The sequence below is a fragment of the Ambystoma mexicanum genome, chromosome 6q, assembly GCF_040938575.1.
Source record: "Ambystoma mexicanum isolate Mex_15411 chromosome 6q, UKY_AmexF1_1, whole genome shotgun sequence".
NCBI classification, from domain to species: domain Eukaryota; kingdom Metazoa; phylum Chordata; class Amphibia; order Caudata; family Ambystomatidae; genus Ambystoma; species Ambystoma mexicanum.
In genome coordinates, this window is record NC_090937.1 from 614,943,088 (window position 1) to 614,962,631 (window position 19,544).

General features: G+C 48.2%; 1 protein-coding gene across 3 annotated transcripts in view; it reads right to left on the reverse strand.

Moving 5' to 3' along the window:
• Positions 1–19,544, reverse strand: part of INTU (inturned planar cell polarity protein) — a 1,700,152-nt gene that overhangs the window by 472,878 nt on the left and 1,207,730 nt on the right. For all 3 annotated transcript variants that reach the window (XM_069631109.1, XM_069631111.1, XM_069631110.1), the window contains exon 10: positions 16,327–16,389. In XM_069631109.1, the coding sequence (XP_069487210.1) occupies positions 16,327–16,389 (63 nt within the window). The remainder of the gene's footprint in view (positions 1–16,326; positions 16,390–19,544) is intronic.

A 19,544-nucleotide genomic window follows, 5' to 3' on the forward strand; every position in this document is an offset into this window, starting at 1 on the left:
GGAAGTGAGGCCCAGCTGAGGAGCAGACCTGGTCCCAACTCAGCATATGGCGTGTCAGTGTGCGAGAAGCCACGAAGATCAATGAAGCTGTCAGAGCTCGAGGGGAGAGCTGCGCATTTCACCAAAAGTATGCAGAAGCTGGTATCTGAGCGGGCAGGAAGCTGGAGATTCACTGCAGCAGCAGACCACGCAGAGGAGACACTGAAAAAGACCAGTGAGTTGGCCTAATGCTAACACTGACCTTGGGCCCCTCCAAACAGGACAATTGTTAACAAACCTTAATTCTGAATACCGAACAAGTAAAGAAACAGCACAGAGTTGACAAGGGCATAATTCCTCTTACATGGGACACTAATAGGGGGAAATGTATAACATGCATTGCCAACAGCCAAGAGGCTCTGCTCTAGCACCTTGAAGCGTCTTTTGTGCCAGATGGAATTACAAATAATGATTTTAGACTAAATAATCGGACAGACTCAAGGAATATGGCAAAGTACTACCTTATTCTCATTTAATAAAGCAGGGAGAACTGACAAGCATTGAACTGGTGCATGCACACTCACATAGTAGCTTGATTACTTAGTGGTCTTATACCCCAATATGCGTCATCTATGATGTCATTCTACGTGGCAAATTATAAAACCTATTGAGGGAAGGGATTGCTTTAAGGGAACATATCTACATATAGAATACATATGGTTTAGTACTTCCTTGGCCGCCCCTTACCTGTAGGACATGCCTTGAACTACCTCTAAATACGTATAGTACTGATTATAGCGGACAAAATGGCAGTGGATTGGTGCAACATTGTATGTTAGGTTGCCCCTTAGACCCACTGATTGGTTGGCATGCTATCCCAACCTTGGACTTTTGGCTCTTTGGCAGTACGTACGGGAGACAACATTTAGGTGTTTGAATCGCTTCAGACTACTCCCCTTTTTCCCAATTAGTCCATCATCTCTCATCGGTCAGCCATAAACCAAAGTCTTCTGTCTGTAGTTGACCTTGCAGCATGAACACTGTCCAAGAACACTCAAGGGAGTCTGAGCACACCACTATCTGCGTCTGAGGCTCTAATGAATAGCCCTTGTCTTTGATTTCTGAGTCACATGTAAAGAGACCACGCATGTGTCAATTTCAGACTGATCGGTAACACAACCTTTCCTTATTTTTCATCTCGGTGCATATTGCATTCATCACCTACTTCCTCCTTTAAAGCACACTAGTGCCCCTTTTCCATTGCCAAGTAACAAGTGTATCTTCTCCTTATCTTTATCCAATGCTCTGTACTATTGGCATCCCTTCCTGCATCTCTTGTGAGCACCAAGGTATGATTGTTTTTTCTCCTGGGTTAGGGTCCCAGACCATGTATTCTCGGCTTTCTTGTGGGTGAGGGTCCCAGATTCTTGTATAGCTTTTTGTTCTGATAGACTTGGTTCACTCTCCTGACAAGTGCTATCATGCGCCCCAAAATACGATAATGTTTCTTCTCTTGCTTTATGGTCCCAGGCCCTGTATTTCTGGCTTGCTCTGCTCCCCTTTTGGGCTCTCCACCACCTTCTCGGGGCGCCAGCGCCCTTCTAGCGACAAGCGTACCTTCTCACATAGTTCACAATCATCCTGGGTCTTCCCTGGCGCCTGCAATTGGCTATGGGGCTTTCCCAGTTCTCGTGGTCTAGCTTCTTGCTGCAGCGGCAAGCTCTCTGTGGGTTGGGCAGCTTTCCCTTCTCACTCCGTCCCTTGTTAACGAACGCCTGGAGCTTCTCTTGGTGGGGCTGTGAAATGGTTCCCTCCCTCCGGACCGGCCCCGCAGCTTCTTGCTTCCTTTTCTGCATCCTGGTCTGCTTTCTTCGACCTGAGCCGTGCTGGCTCTGGCGGCCCCTCCAGGCTGGATCTGAGTAATTCTTCCCTTTTATGTATTTGAAATGTCCATATTGACTGGAACCCGTATCTTGGTTCTGCGTTGTGCGTTATTCCAGTGCAGATCATCTTCGTCGCAGTGTTGAGTTAGGTGGAATCCTCCTAGTCTCAGTTCTTTTATGTACTCTGTATGGGTAGTCCCTACTCTTCCTCGTCTCACTATTTCCTACGAGGCTGAAGTCTTCTAGTTTACAGAAACATATAGAGTTGGGTATAAGGTAGGAGGATGAGGGTGCTAGGGGTGGAGGATGGCAATACCGCATTCTCCCCTGATATTCGTCACTGGTCCTATAGGGAGTTTCCCTCCCCATGAGATCCTCCTGCTGAGAACCAACCTAAGTTTCCTCTGCGGACTAGCGAGATGAGGACATGGGTGGTCGGGTTGTCCCCCCCACCTTCTGATTAGGGAACATTAAGTTAGTCATGGGTTCGTCCCTGGGATTCTTGTTTCCTGCTGGATCTATGCATCCTAGTAGTTTCCTTCTGGTTCTGAAGCAAAGAGCCAAGTTTTGAGTAGTTTTCTGAATTCCAGATAATCCCTTGCGTTGCATATGTTTTTTGGCCGGTAATTCCAGGATATTGCTGCCAGGTGAGAGAAAGATGATCCTCCAAATGTTCTTTTATTGTATGTTTTTGGTTCTACGTGACTATCGTTGCTTAATCTGAGCGGTCTTGTCAGATGGTAGAATGTTATTTTCTCATTTAGGATTCACAGTTTTCGATATTTAGTGGTTCTTCTTTTTTAGTTTTAATTTTAATTTTCGCCAGTCCTCCTTTTTTTGTTTTTCCTGTTTGCTTGTGATCACCTGAATTTGTCAGGGAGGCAGTTGTGGAGTGTGATTTTGTAAATTGTCATGTTGCGGCTATGAATAAGATGTCGATACCTCTGTTGCATAGGAGAGCATAGATCTCGGTGGCATGTTTTGACATTGATCTAGCATTGATTAGGTTGCAATGGATCTTTCTGACGTGCTTAGGTTTGTTTTTCTGATCCTTGTCTTGCGGTTGTTCAGTTGGAGTGCTTCTGTGTTGTTGTCACAGATTGGTTGGTGATCTGTGGAGTCCCCTTTGTCGTTGAGGCGGTCTGTTAAATTGATAGTTGGGTTGATGAATTCTTCAGCTTCATCATCTTCTATGTTTTGATGCAGTTGCTGGCGGTGCATTTGTGTTTTTGTGATCTATGGAGTGAGGATGTAGGTTTCGTACCCTTCTCTTCTGGGGTCCTCTCTTCTTTTTTTTAAGGGTTCCATTGGGCTCTCGACGTGTCTGCACATGTTGCTGGCGCTGAAGTGTCGAGGTGCTGTGGTTGTTGCGAGGTACAGTGTGAGATAGAGGGATTTTTCTCTTCTCATGATGTTTGTTCTGTTGGCTGTAGTGTTTGTTGGGTGCGTTCTGTATTTGTGACGGTTTCTACTGGAGGAGGGTGAGGATGTGGGTCAGTTCAGTTTGTTCCTTGTTCCGATTCTTTTTGGCGGCGTCCAGCTGCGTCGGGGCATTTTGTGGTCTTTGGTAGTAGGATGGTTTGGGTATTGAGGTTACAGGGGCAGTAGCCCGCCTGTAGGGCCTTGTGGGGTTTGGGTGATTTCGAGTCTTGATATGACAGCTGTATACCCTCTATGGGTGGCTGTCCAATACTCTTACGTCCTGTCCCCTTTCCTCCATACTGCATGGGTGTCCCTTCGAAGGGACAGGAGACGGAACCTTTTTCACCAGAAAAAACCTTCTTCCCCTTTAAATTTAGAGGCGCGCAGGGGCCACCAGCGCCACACCTCAGTCCCCTTTTCTGCGTCGATGGGAACGGGCTGAATTCACCAGCGCTCCTGGGTTTGGCTTCGGCTATGTCATTCCACGCGCGTGTACATCGTCTTCTGTCTTTTTTTGTCTTTTTATCATACAGGTACTCCCCGGCACATGTCGGCTTCCACAGGGTTCAGCAGGTGTCCATCCTGCAACGGACTCTTCCCTTCAGACCCCCATGCCCTCTGCCTACGTTGCTTTGGCCCATACCACGGTTGGCAAGCTTGTACAGCGTGCAACAATCTGTCCTCGAGGTCTCTGAAGAACAGACTAGCCAGGTGGAGGGAGCTCTTCCAGAAATCACCTCCAGAGGGCATGAAGGACTTCGTCAAACATCGATCCAGGCCTAAGGTAGGGCCTCTATTCTGCATCGCACCCCACAAGGGAGACTCCTTCCCAAGGACTCTCCCGTGCGGGATTGACAGCTCAGGTTCTCGTGCCAGCACGTGCACCGAGGCTTCCTCAGCTACGAGCCTACAAGCTGAGGGATCCTTGGATCCTCCCGTTGACAGTGTGAGGGATTGGAAGGTTCTTTTACCGGGTCATCACCCGAAGGGCCACACCCTTTTACCGGCAATATGTCAGAGGGGGCGCCTAAATGCAGCTCTACCGACCTCCCGGACGAGGGTGCAACGCCTACCAGGCCTCAGCCTGATGAGCAGGGTAGGCCTCATGATCCACACTCAAGAGGCCTTGACGAGGCTGAGCCCAGTGAGCTGTGCAAAACGACGCAGGTGCGCGGAAGGCAGCTCGACAAAATGGCCACTGTGCCAGACATTAGCACCCGTCTGACGCTGCACCAGGAATGGGAGCAGGGCGAGGAACGAGTGTCAAGATGGGACTGGTGTCAACAAGGTACATGGCCTACAGCCTATCCTTCATTTGCGCAGGGCAGGTTCCCGATGCGTCCTTATGGGCAGGGTATGCAGCAGCTCCAGCAGCCTCCCGCTACTCCGTCTACATCCCCTACCACTCCTCCAGCCTGTGAGGACAGGTTCTTTGAAAGCTTCCTCGGGCTCATGAAATCTCCTCCCATAAGGTTCATTCTGACGGATGCCATCAGGGACGTGGTCCCTCCAATATTTCTGGCGCCGCAGGCCCCTCCGTCGGCGCCTCTGGCCCCAGCGCAGCCTCTGCCACCTGCTCCGGCCCCCCAACCGATTGTACAGGTGGTTCTGTACCAGCCTCCACCACTGCCTCTGGCTCCGGTCACTGTACCTCAACCTCCAGCGCCCATCACTCCTCCACCGGTGCGGAATCCTAAGGACCCCCAGGTGGACACAGACAAGGAGGACGACCCCGACACACCATCGTCAGCCAAAGCCATCCATGAACATCTTGCAGGGCTGGCAGAGTACCTGGGCCTTCCTCAATGTGAGGTCGAGCAACCAGTAGAGGGGGTCCTTGCAGAATTCCTCATGCAACACCCCTCTGCTAAAACGGGAATCCCGATGCAGACAGACGTAGTCGCCTTGGCCAAGAAGGATTGGCTCAAGCCCCACCCTGTCCAAACGGTCAATCGACGCCTGGACGCCAAGTACAGGCAGATGGAGAGGGATACACTCTTGGTATCGGCCCATCCTCATCACAGCGCCATAACTATACTCCAAGCCTCAGTCGTCCTCAGCCTCCTCCTCTACGGCGCTGCTAGGCAAGGAGGAGAAGATCTTGGAGGCATACGGGAAGAAGCTGTATTTCAACGCATCCTTGCATCTTTGTCAGGCCAAAGCTGATGCCATGCTGGCGGCCGCTAACCAGAGGTTATGGCGGGAAATTGCTGATTTCCTCTGAGAGCTTCCTACGCAGAGCCAATCACGTTTCAAAGCGGGACTGGCTGAGGCCAAGCTGGTGGTGCAGGAATTCATGGAGTCCACCCTTGCCCACATTGATACCTCTGGCCGGGCCATCTGCATCACCACAGACATGGAAAGAACAGCCCAGCTCTGTGCTACTAAATTCAACCCGGACGTCCAGGAACGCATATTAGACCTGCTGTTCGAGGGGGGTGACCTCTTCTACTCCACCACGGATGAGGAGCTGGACAAAAAGAAAAACATCTCACAAACGGCCAAGTCTTTATCCATCCTGACAAAGACCACACCCAAATCGTACACCATGTCACAGCAGTGCTCCAACAAGGAGCGTACATACGGAGGGTTCTGTGGCTTCCAAGAACGGAGGTCCAGGTAGCCGGACCGCTAGCCGACACAACATCGGCACAAGCAACAAAAAGGGGGTGGGGGTATTAAGGGCTTTTTCCAGTCCCCCTCCTCCACAGCTGCCTCAGAGGGAAAGAAAGCATGACACTCCCCTCTGGGTCCACGTGTCTCCAGTGGGGGCAGGCTTGCTCTCCATGTACATTTCTGGCGCCAGAATTTCATTGACCCCTGGATCCTATTCGTAGTATCCACGGAGTGCCACCTATCCATCCCAGCCTCTCCTCCCTCCTCCCTTCCACTCCATCAAGTTGGGACAGCAACTCTTGTGGCGGAGACCCTGTCGCTCATCCAGAGCCAGGCAGTGGAGGAAGTCCCAGCCTCCCAGTGAGGCTCGGGCTTTTACTCCAGGATTTTCGCTATTCAGAAAAAGAACTAGGTGGGCCTGAGAGTTGTGCTAGACCTTCGACCCTCAACCTCTCCCTACCTCTACACAAATTCAAGATGGTTACGCCAGCTTTTATAGCGGAGACATTGTGCAAGGGAAACTGGATGTGGTCCCTGGATGTGAAGGACGCGTATCTACACGTGCCGATTTGGCAGCCCCAACGTTCCCTTTGGCGATTCAGGATCATGGGCTTCCATTTCCAATACAAGGTGAATCCTTTTGGCCTCAACTCGGCCCACAGGGTCTTTAACAGACTCATGAATGCAGTGGCTGCCCTTCTAAGGGCTCAGGGCCTCCACATCTACCCATACCACGACGACTGGCTCGTCAGGGCTACATCTCAGGAAGCAGTACACCACACTTCCCATGCTCTTATAAACACACTGCACGATCTGGGCTTTTTGCTCAATCTCAATAAGTCGCAGCTGCAGCCCACGCAGACTCTGACCTTCTTGGGATTCATATGGGACACGTGCTCTGAGAAGGTTTTTCCATCGGAGGACAAGATCACAGCCATCAAGAGGGCCACTACTAACTTCCTCAGCCGAGAGGTGACCTCGGCCTGGTGGTACCAGCACCTCCTGGGTCTCTTGGCAGCGGTTCTCTTAGCCGTTCCCCATACGAGACTCAGGATGAGGATGATACAGCTGCACTTCATGGCATCATGGAACCACGAGCGGGGCTATCAATCCAAGATGATCAACGTTCCTCCACTTCTCCAACCGGATCTCACATGGTGGTCCATGGACTGCAACCTACAGAGGGGCAAGCCCTTCCAGCCTCCCATCCCGCAGGTCACCATCACAACGGACTACTCTCTCGAGGGATGGGGGGGGCACCCTAGACAATCACTCTGTCCATGGCACCTGGACCCGGCAGGAGCAGGAGTACCACATCAACTAGTTAGAGCTGAACGCCATATGGCTAGCGTTCAGGGCGTTCCTTCCACTGATCGAAGGCAAGGTTGTCCTCATCCAGACGGACACCTGGACGAGCATGTACTACGTTAACAAGCAGGGAGGCACCAGATCCCCTCCACTGTGCCGTCTGGCAGTCAGCATGTGGGAGTGGGCCCTGGACAACAACATCTACCGCATGGCAGTCCACCTTCCGGGGGAATCCAACCTGGAGGTGGACAGGCTCAGCAGGTTGGGAGCGGACAATTACGAGTGGCAGCTAAACAACCTCGCTCTTCAGGAGATCTTCAGCAGATGGGGTCACCCTCAGGTGGACCTCTTTGCCACCTGGCATAACAAGAAGTGCCCTCAGTTGACCTCATGGCAAGGAAAAGGCCCCAGCTCCCTGGGCGATGCATTTCAGATTGAGTGAAATGGCATGACAGCATACGCCTTCCCGTCCATTCTGCTGATTCACAGAGTGATTTGCAAGATCAAGGAGTCTCGCCAGCTCAACATCATTCTAATAGCTCCATGGTGGCCAGCCAGACCATGGTTCTCGGAGATGCCACCGATTCACCTTCCGACGGGCCCAGCACATCTTCTGGCGCAGTTGGCGGGCAGAGTCATCTACCCTGCACCACAGAAGCTGGCCCTCACAGCGTGGTTCCTGATCAGGTAACGCTAAGGCACCTCAGCCTCCCCCAGGCAAATCTGGAGATCATGCAGAGCGCAAGGAGCAATGCTACCAGGGCCCAGTATAAAAGTAAATAGACCAGGTTCTACCACTGGGCAGACTCCAAGGAAATCGACCCCCTGGCATGTACTTTGGACGACGTGCTATCCTTCTCGGCGCACCTCGCCCACTCAGGCGTGCAGGTGGACACCTGCTGCACTTACCTCGCAGCCATCGGGGCTTACAGGAACTGGGAGGAGGGGGTCTTCTTCTCCTCCTCCAATGCGATTGTCAAGAGACATTTGACGGGATTCGCAAGGCTCTACCCGCCCATCAAGAGGCCACAACCCGTGTGGGATCTGAACATAGTCCTGGGCACCCTGGTGCACAAAACATTTGAGCCAAGGGCGTCCGCAGACATCAGGCTGGTCACCATTAAGATGGCCTCACTAGTCGGCCTCACCTCGGCTCGCAGAGTCGGTGAAATCCAGGCGCTGGTCACCTCAGAACCATATACTACCTTTTTAACAGGGACAAAATAGACCTGTGGACACACCCAGCATTTTTGCCTAAGGTGCCGTCTGCTTTCCATTTAAACAAGCAGATGGTGCTTCCTACGTTTTTTTCCGATCCTAGGGACGAGGCACAGAGAGTTCTGCACTGCCTGTCAGGCGTGCCCTGAAATTCTACCTTGACAGGACTAAGGGCCTCCGCAAGTCAGACGCCCTATTTGTCACTTTTGGAGGTGCAAGACCAGGCTATCAAGACTCCAAGGCCTCCAAATCCCACTGGATGGTCTCGGCCATCAAAGAGGCATACAAGGAGGAGCACAAGCCTCTTCCAGCAAACATGCCTGCCCACACAGTCAAGGCCAAGGCAACGGCCATCGCATTCCAGCACCATGTCCCTTGGCAATTCATAAGCAGGGCAGCCACATGGGCCACTCCCTCAGCTTTCTGCAAGGATTACTGCTCGGATGCTGGCTCTATATCTGATGCAGCTTTTGGACAGGCGGTTGGTTCTCAGGAACCTATTTATTTAAGGAGGTTCTCCTCTCCACCCTGGGACTACATTCAGTTGTAATCGCCCATGAAGTATGGAGGACAGGGGACTGGACGTAAGAGTAGTTATAAGTTACTCACCGTAATGACTAACGTACTCTTAGTCCCCTTTCCTCCATACGTCCAACCATCCTCCCCCCTAATAATACTGGTGTCATTAGGCAATGGTAATCTATTGTCGACGTGTCTATGGTGACTGAGGTGTGGCGAAGGAGTATGCAGTCAGGGAATCGCATGCTCCTAGGGCCGCACCCCAGAGCGCCTCGAAATTTAAAGGGGAAGAAGGTTTTTCCTGGTGAAAAACATTCCGTCTCCCGTCCCTTGGAAGTGATGCCCATGCAGTATGGAGGAAAGGGGACTAAGGTCTAAGAGTATGTTAGTACTACGGAGAGTAACTTAGAATTTAGTGGGTTAGGTTCTGGTGTTCCTTCATCTATTGATGGACGGTCTAAGCGAGGTGCTAGCGGGATAATACGCGTTGGTAGAGGGTAGCACAGTTGGAAACGAGTAGTAGACAACAGGTTCCTGTTACTTTGGTTGTTTGCCTGACATTTCCTGGCTTTTCCACCTCCCTAGTTCCTTATATTTTCCGGTTAGACTAACTGCTTGCTTGTTTGTCAGCGCCCTCATGCCTATGGGTCCAAGGTGCACTATACAAATAACTGAAGTAAAGTGACCTGGCTGTAGTTACTTGCTTTCTGTGGTTGATGGGTGTTCCTGGGTAAAAGGAGGGCCTAGGTTTCACAAAATGGTAGACAAAGGGAGAACACCCCTAGATTTAAGATTTCTAGATAGTGGGAGAAAGGCCTAGGTTTCAAAAAATGGTAGAACAATGAGAGAACACACCTAGATTTCAGATTCCTAGATAGTGGGAGGCCTAGGTTTCACCATACAATAGACATTTCAATGTAAGCATGTAAGTTGGGTTCACACTGGATTCCCCAAAGAAAATTCCACAACTTTGCTTACATAAACACACCAACACAGTACTTTTAATTGGAAATAAGCACCAGCGGTCCTGTTGCCATCAGTATCCTAAATATTCCAAAGTGAGACTACAGCGCCACTCATATTAACTACTCTGTGTTGAACAAATATAAAAAGAAATCCAGCTACACTGCTTTCACATCAAAGCAAGGTTTCAATGCTGGCCCTCAGAGAAGCTCCATTGCAATATTTGGAGGAAAGATGGCATTCTATTCACTTCTGATGTTGCATACCTGACGTCTACAAATCTATTGGCTCATACTATCTTGAATTATTCTTTGGTATGGGTAGGGTACCCATTAACCAGATAAAAATGTAAAAGGAAGCTGTTATTACATAAACATCTATTCCAGGTCATAAACAAATCCCACAAACCAGCTCATAGAAACAGCTTCCTGGATGTCAATGGAGCCAGTTAAGTAAGGTGTGGAGCTTGTGATGTGTCCACCTGGTGCGTGGGCATGGAATGCCTTCCTTGCAGCCCGTGACCTTGGCACACTTTATTTTACCTGTCTACCAACAATATATCCGTTGGGATCAAGAAGTATTCAGCTGTGCAAGGACAGGAGGTAAGAGAATCAAATGTAGTAAATGAGCATCTGAGGTAGATTCCAGATATTGATTGCTCTTTGAATGTAATAAGTGATTGTCGAAACAAATTAACATTTTAAAATGCCAATATTAACTAACTCACATTGAGATGTAGGGAATCAAATGAAGAAAAGGCTCCTGTTTGCATTGGAGCTAAGAAAATCAGCCACACATTGTTTTAATAGATCTTGCTTCGGGATGACTGCTGCTGGGGCTATAGTCTCATCTGTTCTTATGGAAGGGGTGCACAAAAATGTATTTAAAGAAAGGCACATCTCTCTGCACAGCTTCCTAGTGTAGGGCAGAGCACCCCAGTGTGACCTCCTAACTGTATCTATGAATGAACCATTCTACTTTATCACCTTGTACAGCGCTACATTGCTTCACAGCTAGGCGTGTGCTAGATAAAAACCAGCACATACATAACTACCGAATACGTTTTGTACAATTGGCCTTTGATGTACCATAAGGGAATGAAGATAAAGTAGCCTGTTTTAGGGGGAATTTTCATTTCTGTGCTAAAATCCTTCAAGCTTAGAGACCCCAGTTCTTTTGCTGGATTTAGGACTTTTTAATTTTAACTCCTGAATGAGTGGGACCTTTTTCTCCCTCTCTCGTGTGTTTTCTTTTTCAAAACTTTAATTATTCATTCACAATCATTATTCCAGTACAATAGTGGCACAAGTGCCTCAATAAGTGTATCACATACAGTTTACGGTACCCACACTTACATATTTACCCTTAGGGTTGTCGATTGTGTATTTTAAGTGATTTGAGCCAACACTGATTATAACAGTACAACAAACTTTTCCAACCCCCTTGCCCCCCTCCTCATCCCTGGATGGTATGGACCAATTCATATGACCTCTGTTGGTATCCTTGTGTCTCGTTGAGCTGCATAGTTTGCAGGTTCGAGATTCCCTGCTCCTTATTCGTTGGCCCTCCGTTTTGTACAGCTCTCAACATCGTCGGTCTATAATATTGTGCTTCTCTCTCTCTGACAAACTCTAGGAAGCTCTCTCATGTGTTTTTACCTGATTTGTGTTTTGTGTTTTCACTGTTTTTGGAGTTTGACAAACTCCATAAACATCTGCTTTGTGTATGGTGACACACATCACCTTCAGTTTAGCGTCACTGGGAAAACATTTTGATTTCCCTTAAGGTTTAAAGCCTTTTCTTGGGAGAACTACTGTTGCCAAGAATAGTAAGGTGAAATTGATCTTACTTACCTTTTACTTTGTAGGTCCAGCACACACTATCTTATGTGGAGTGCTGGGGCGTTACCTAGTAGCTACTTTTCCTACTTTCTAATGCAACACTTTTTGTTACCCTCACTACTTTAAATGGCTGGTGGCAATGGTTTACATTTCACTACCAGTGCGCTTTTCTACAGCAGGCTAAACCCTGAGTTGCAGTACAGCACCCATAGATGACCATTTTTTCAAAATGGCCCCTGTCTTCTTTTTTTGCCATTTTCTGTTTGTTATGTCTTTCTTTGCTTTTAATCTGTGCATTGAGACAGATTTGAACCCTTTGTGTGTTCTGCCTTTGGCGGGCATCGGCCCTGAAGCTGCCCCTGGCTCCAGTGTGTCTGGAAGGACAGGATGTGAGGGAGGGTCACAAAACTCCCCTGTCCTTTGTCTCTTGGTGTCCTGAACGAAACCTGTTTGATTGACAGACTAGGCTGTGCATGAATGGGAAAACTTGCTTAAAAGGCGATGTTCTTGGGACTACAGTTGACCGCTGGAAAAAACATCTGAAGACGAAACAGTGACGAGAAGCCCGCTGCAACCTCCTGGACCTTGAATTGCCCGGTGAAGCCCTGCTGCTGTGCTGACCTCCTTTTTCACGTCGACAAGGAAGCTCCGCATTGAACCACTTCTCCCCTTGGATTAGTGGGACCAACTAACCCCGAGAAACTCCTCTTTGGCACAATCCCTGGCTCGCTGTGCCTCTCCGTTTCTGCAGAATCCCAATGCCAGGGGTCGAGTATCCATAGTCGAGTACAACGTCTTCCACAGAACGAATCTGGCCAAAAGCTCCAGGAGCCTCCTAAGGACACCCCATAAGCAGGAAATCCCGATCCAGAGTCCCCTCATCAGAGTGCATGACCGAGGGAGCAAGGACAGTCCAACTGGTGTCCATCGTTCTGCATCAGTGCTGTTTGCGTAAAGCTGAAACCGCAAAGTGTAGCTGAAACGAAGATAACCTGTAGCTGCTGACGACCTTCCCAATTACTGCCGCAGGAGCCCTCCAGATGTCCTCCCTCTTGTCCCCACGACTGAGGCTCAGGAACCAGGGTCTGCTTAGCTGTAGCAAGACGGAATCCAGCTGGACCACTTTCTTCTTACCAAAGGTACTTTTTCGGGCTTGGGGGTACTTATCTTCTTGCCTTAAGTCGTGCTGTCTCACTTCAGACTTGCACCTGCTTACATTCTGAGTTGATTTCAACTCCCTTTGCAGAGGCTTAACAGCTTGTGTCCCTACAAGTGATTTTTCTGAACTCTCTAACTTAGTGCAAGACTTTTAACCAAGAAGTGCATCAGAACTTTAGACTGTGTCCAAATGACAGTGGTTGTCCTGGCTCCCTAAAGGCACTCTTCTGAATGCATCGACTTTGGTATTACTTATCCCCCCACTTGTTAATCACTGTTACTGCTGGGGAAGGCTTATCTAGACTTCATTGGAGGATTCAGTTGTCCTCACATTTTTTTAGAAAGTGTTCTAACCTTTTTTTCCCTTAACCCTTCCTTTCTGCAACTCAGTATCTACTAAGTATATTGGTGTGATATATAAATGCAAATACTCTCCTTGTGATTGAAGTCACCTGCGGGTGTAGGAGAAATGTATTGAGCATATCCAAACATTATTCACTGGCTTTATTGATTCTGAAAAGTAATTTCAAAGTTTATTTGTATTGTTACAATCCTTAGCGATTTTAAAGAATGTTTATTCAAAACTGATTTTAAATAAATAAATAGCTATTTTTAACTGAATGTAAGTGTAAGTGTTACTTGGTCACTTGTATTTACGGATTTCATTTGTACAGCTGTACAGCTCACATTTACTCCTCTTGAGATAGGCCTGGCTGCTCAGTTACACTACCAACTTGTGTAGTACAGACCTATACCAAAAGGTGCTTTACCTAATACTAAGCAGACAGGTCTTGTGTAGTCTCACCCAGTGTGACTGCACCAATTCTTACCTAACAGCCTGTTTCCAGAAGAGCTCTTAAGGGTATAATGACCAAGTTATGCTTCACACACTAAACAAACAGTAAGTAACCTGTGCAGATTATGCATATGCATTATGCACAGCAGTAGAAAAACAAACACAAATACAAACCAAATGTACATAATCCAGACAAGTCCAGAAAAAGCTGGCATCAATGGTTCAAATTTAGTTGACAATGCAATCCCTCCGACCTGCTTTTGAAATATGCGACACCATGGGCAGAAAAACTAAAGCTATTGTGAAAAATGACAATGCGGTTGGGCAGCTTCCGATATAGTGCATGCGCACCACTAATGCAAGGCATCTCTCACTGGCCAAACCTTGGGGGTCTTTCATAAGGCACAACCATTATTTCAGCCTTATTTTGGCTTATTTGAACTTATTTATCTTCATCCATGTGTCAACTTGGTCAAAGAAATTGTCAAAGATTCCAGATGATCTAAAACATGCCAAGAGCGAGACCCGGATTTGTGTATCAGCAGCAAACTGCAGAAATTACAGATTATGCACCTCTTGCTGGTGGTGCCCACCAGCCTCCAGATGATATTGCCCAAGATGAGAGACAGGGCCTACCAGTGAGAACAACTCCCATTCACCTTTGTTAGGCCCTGTTCTGCAGGGAAATGGTGGTCATTGAAATATGGCCCTAGAATCCCTGCGGCTGTAGATAATACTACATCATCTGCCCCTTGATCAATGGTGTTCCAAGATATTTACAAGTCAAATAGGATCTGAGCTAATATACAGGCCCCACCATGGCCATCAAAAAGACATCAGCCACGCAAACCAGAGTCAACTCGGCTTCATAAGTGCTTCTAAAGCCAGACAGAGAAATGAAAGGATACAGCCTCTGCTAAGCCTTTTCCAATTGGTGAATACTACTTTCTCCAAAGCGACTGGTTAGTTATTAACAAAATCAACACTTCCCTTTGAAGAGCGGATAGTACTATAGCCAAGGTAGTGTGCGGTACTTGTACTTTTATTTTTTTCTTAGTGATGCTCTGGTTACCTCTGTCAAAAGTGACCCATTCATGATCTCAGCCTGCCATGGTGTCATTAATCCAAATAGCAGATAATCCAATTCATACAAACAATCAACACAATTATTATGCTGGTGAAGACAGAGCTATAACTACCCATGACCACAGTTGCTTTGGGATGGAGGGCTATACTCTGTTATTGGTGGGCTAATGCCAGTTCGTATGTACAAACACGGTCATAAAACCGGACCTCAATTAAAAAGCACGGCAAATAAATGTTGTTTTGCCCATCACTCTACTCTATTTTGATGACGTTTTGTTAATGATTAAGTTAAGGTATATTTTGCCATTCGTGAGGATCTGCCTTCTGAACGTGGGTCCAAACTTGTACTAATGTCTCCCTTATTGCATGCACAATAGCGCACATTATATTTTATTTGGTATACATTTTGAGGAATTTAGAAGCGGAAGAAAATGACTGATTAAATCCATGAATCTTCACATGGCAAAACATTATGATGGCTGTACATTCATAGAACCTGACTTGCTGCAATTAATTATATTCTTCATAGTTCAATAGTTATATTTCTTTCTTTTGCTGATCAACCTCATAGGCACACCTTTTTTACACTCTCTCGGTTATTGCTTTCTAGTGCATGATGTAAAAGAGACAGCAGAAGTGCAAACTAAGAACAGCAGTAGAGGAACCTACAGGGATTACACAGAAAATTACATACATACATACATACATACAATGCGGGTCATTTTCAACAACAAAAACGGTAATCGTTTGAGGGCGACTGACAACAATTGCACTTAAAGTACTGTTGGCCCCCTGCATTCAATTTTCACTACTCTCAAAGCAGAGAGGAAAACTAAACCGTAAAACTAGGTGAAATCGCCTTTAATCTTCAATGTACTCTCCGCTTTGAGAGAAATAAAATACTGCCTGCAAATTACACTTTGCATGAGGCATTTTATAATAAATTTCAATGGAATCCGGCTGCTATTGACCAGATGTAAATGCAGGGATTACCCCACTGGAATCTATTGGTTTTACACTAACATGAAAAGTAAAGCAGAGATGCACACTCCACTCTGCTGGTCTCTACACCTTAAACAAGCAGGTAAATGGGGCATGGCGTTAAAAGGAGGTGTGAAAGTAATACCCCTTTGATTTTACATCCTGATTTAAAGTAAAAAAGAAACCACAGTAAGTCTTGCAATTCTTTTGTGCAAAACCCGATATAAAGTAAATCGGATGTCTTATACAAATGTGTGTTGAGTGACAAATTCCATGCAGCATACATTCACCCAAACAACTCAATGATTGTTGGAGGGTCGGGTGATGAGAGGCAGAAAGACCTCAAACTGTGTGAGCTGATCGAATATATATGCGTGGACAAAACTCAATTATTTTGTTGCTATAAAGTAGGTGTTCCTGTTTCATACTAAGAGATGCTTTTAATTATGCATCAGCACTATGCTTTGTTCTCAGTGTTGAACCTCATGGATACGTTTGCTCGCATGTGGCTTTTGTTACAACATTTGCAATAATGAACATTGTGCTTTCTTCTTACCTTGTAGAAAAGGCATGAACCCAATATCATGTACAGCCTCCTAAGGTCATAGTAATCTTCTGACTGTAAAATAAAAGGACAAAAGAAACTTAAGTCAGGTGTAATAAGACGTTAAACTTACACCAAATTAAATTTGCTTCGCCTCTATTTAATAGATTAGAGAGTTAGAGCAAATAGCAGGGACGTGAACAAAAACTGTTTAAAAAGCCAATAGTTTTAGCCGATTTATAAGCATTGCTATCCTCTGTCCATTCATCATTTCTCAGGTATTTGCGTGATGTGCTACTGTTTGCACATACAATGCCAATAATGGCTAGCATATCACGTAATGCCTTTGAAAGCCCCTATACTCATCCCATTTCAAGGCCTTCTTTTCAGAATGTCTGGTACTCACACCATTGCCAGGTACTTGCATTATAATCTAGGGTACTTGTGGCTTTCTCGACCATTGCCTATGTACTTGCACCATTGTCAAGTATAAGTCCAGATGGGGGCGGGGGGGGGGGGCGCTTGAGAGCCTGACCAAGCTGGCTGCAGGGCGATTGAGCGCCAGTGAAGGCGGGCAAACTAACAACAAAAAAGACTGCACTACCTGCACGGATCGGAAAACCTCTGCTATATATAGCATAACCAAGATGTGAGGAACGGTAAACGTACTTAGCGGGGGCATCCCATTGCGGCGCCTCCCCCCGCGCACTCCTTACACCTTTTCCTTGCCTGCCGCATCTGTATGCCCTCTCCCCCAGTAATGCATTCCCTGGAATAAAGACCCAAACACAATTTAAAGTTCGAAATTACAATGCCGAGTTATCTTACAGGCGATCCGTGTATCCACCACACCACAGGTTCTTCTACGCCGAGTGGGGCTTCTTAGGTATGCCCCCCCCCACACCGTCCGTGTCCGGTGGACCCTTCAGGTTGAGCCAGGCCCTCACTACCAGTTTCTCTCTACCCATGGCCATTTGTTGCTTGTATTGGAGTTTTCCAGGCACTTTCCCCATTGCCCTTATTCTCAGTCCACATTCCCCAGACACTTTTTTTCGGTGTCCTTATTCACAGTATACGTTTCTAACTCACAGACACTTTTCCGGTGTCCAACGTTTCTACTCTGCTCTGTGCTCCTGTCCCCTTTCGGTGCCAACTCCAACTCTGAGGCGTTTCGGTTCCCTTACCCTACCCCTTCTACCATCAGATTCTAGCGCTAAGTGCTCCTGTTTTGCCCTTCTGTTCCAGAGTGCTGTGCTTCCCCTACGTTTCAGTTCCTCCTGGTTCCCTCACCCTTTAGGCCCTCCTCAGTGATCTTACTCCGGTTGTCCCCCCCCTCGTTCCGTATATCCCTCGTCCTTACCTTCCATGCCCGCGGCTCGCTCCTCCTCTCCCTTCCGGTTCACTTCTCTTACGTCCGCCACCCCCTTTTCCTCCACGTTCAGTTCTCTGTGATCCATACTCCCGCCCCTGCTGACCTCCATGTGACGTTCTCTCTGTTTCCCAAGTACCCCCGTCTCTTCCCCCCCAGCCTTGCGCTTTGCTCCCCTTTCACCCCTTGAACCCCCCCGGTTCCCTCTTGTCACCCCTCGAGCCCTTTCCGATCCCCCCACTTACCCTTATGTATTATCCTTCCGCGTTATCCCTTCCCCCATATGCTTCTTTGGCAACCATACTGTGCCACCACACCATCATCTTGCTCCCCCCAACTTCCCTTGTTGACCTTTGTACTCTCCTTATTTTCCATTTTCCTCTTTCCACCCCCCCCCCGCATTTAGGGTTGGAATGGCTTCCAAGCCCCCTAACCCCTCCCATTCTTCCCCAGGGCCTCCCCTGAGTGTATTACTCCTGGGCGCCGTAGGCTGAGCAGTCCCTATGGGTCTGCCAGTGCTTTGCTAAAGGGATCGACCTGTGAGACCTTTAAGACTCTCTACTGGTTGCCGGCGGCAGAGAGTTACCCCTGCCGAGAGAACAGGTCGCTCCTTAGGCCCCCCATCCTGCTGTACCTAGCTCGCATTCACTCATTCGCTCTTTAGGTGGGGAGGGAGTGGGGGGTGGCGGGGGTGATTCCCCTCCCGCCAACCCGTCAGACGTTCACCCCCATAACCTCCTCCTGGCTCTTTTTGTGCGGCCTCACCGTTGCCCCCCTGTAACCTCACATGAACCCTGAATTTGTCAATTGATCCCTGCACTCCATGTTCACGAACACAGTGCCGACAACCGACAAATGCATCCTATCCCCTCCAAAATAACCAGGTACTTTCAGGGTGATAAGTAGATGACGGATCCATCCCATCCCCCACTTTTTAAATAAACCCCCATCTTTGCGTTTGCCTTCCTTCTAGCCACCTCTATCGCCCCATGGTGCAATGCGCCCTTCCATTCTTGCCTGGCGATCATTTCTGACCACATCACCTCGGTGCCCCCAAAGGCCCTCCCAACCCGTGTGAGAACCGTCCTCAAAAGTGTTGTCAATTCCCTTCTGCCTCTTGCCACCAGGTTGTTGCCCCCTATGTGAAGCAACAATATGTCAGGTGGTGGGTAATGCTGTGCCGCCTGTTCCAGTGTACCCCATAGCTGGTTGCACTGTAAACCAGCCTTCGAGATCCAATAAATATGGGTGTGCTGGAGGCCCATGTTGCCGTCCCTATTCGCCGTCCTCACTCTTTCGGCCGCTCTGGACACGAAAGAATGTCCCACGACCCATACCCGGGTGGCTTCTATGAAGACAGGGGAGGTGATTAGTCTACTTCGAGATGGAGAGGGGGCCCGCCCTGCGCCCTTAATGGCCGCCCACCCCTGCCCCCCATCTCGTCTCCTCTTATCTGACAAAGCTTGAACTTGTCCGATTCCCATCTCCCTATCTTCTTTACAAGGTCGTCCCCCAGACCCTCCCTGTGCGCTGTTGTTGCCGCTCCTATGCGGAACGAATGCGTGGAGTAGGTAGCTGGGTCAACACTGGCCTTGACCAGAGTTGCGGCTAAAACCTTTCTGAATTGAAAATGCGCGAGAGGCATTCCATCCTCGTGCATGAACAAGTTGGGTGACCCCTCACCCCTAACAGCTAGGTAGGCTGCCATGGTCGCAACTGGGCAAAAAACCTCCTGGCCCAGTTTGCCCAGTACCAGTTCACTGCCTTTTGCACCTTGATCCGTTTTTGATATCCTGACGTTGACATGTATCGCCCCTTCCCTTATTGACACATTGCCTACCAATAGAGCCCTGTGTTCGTG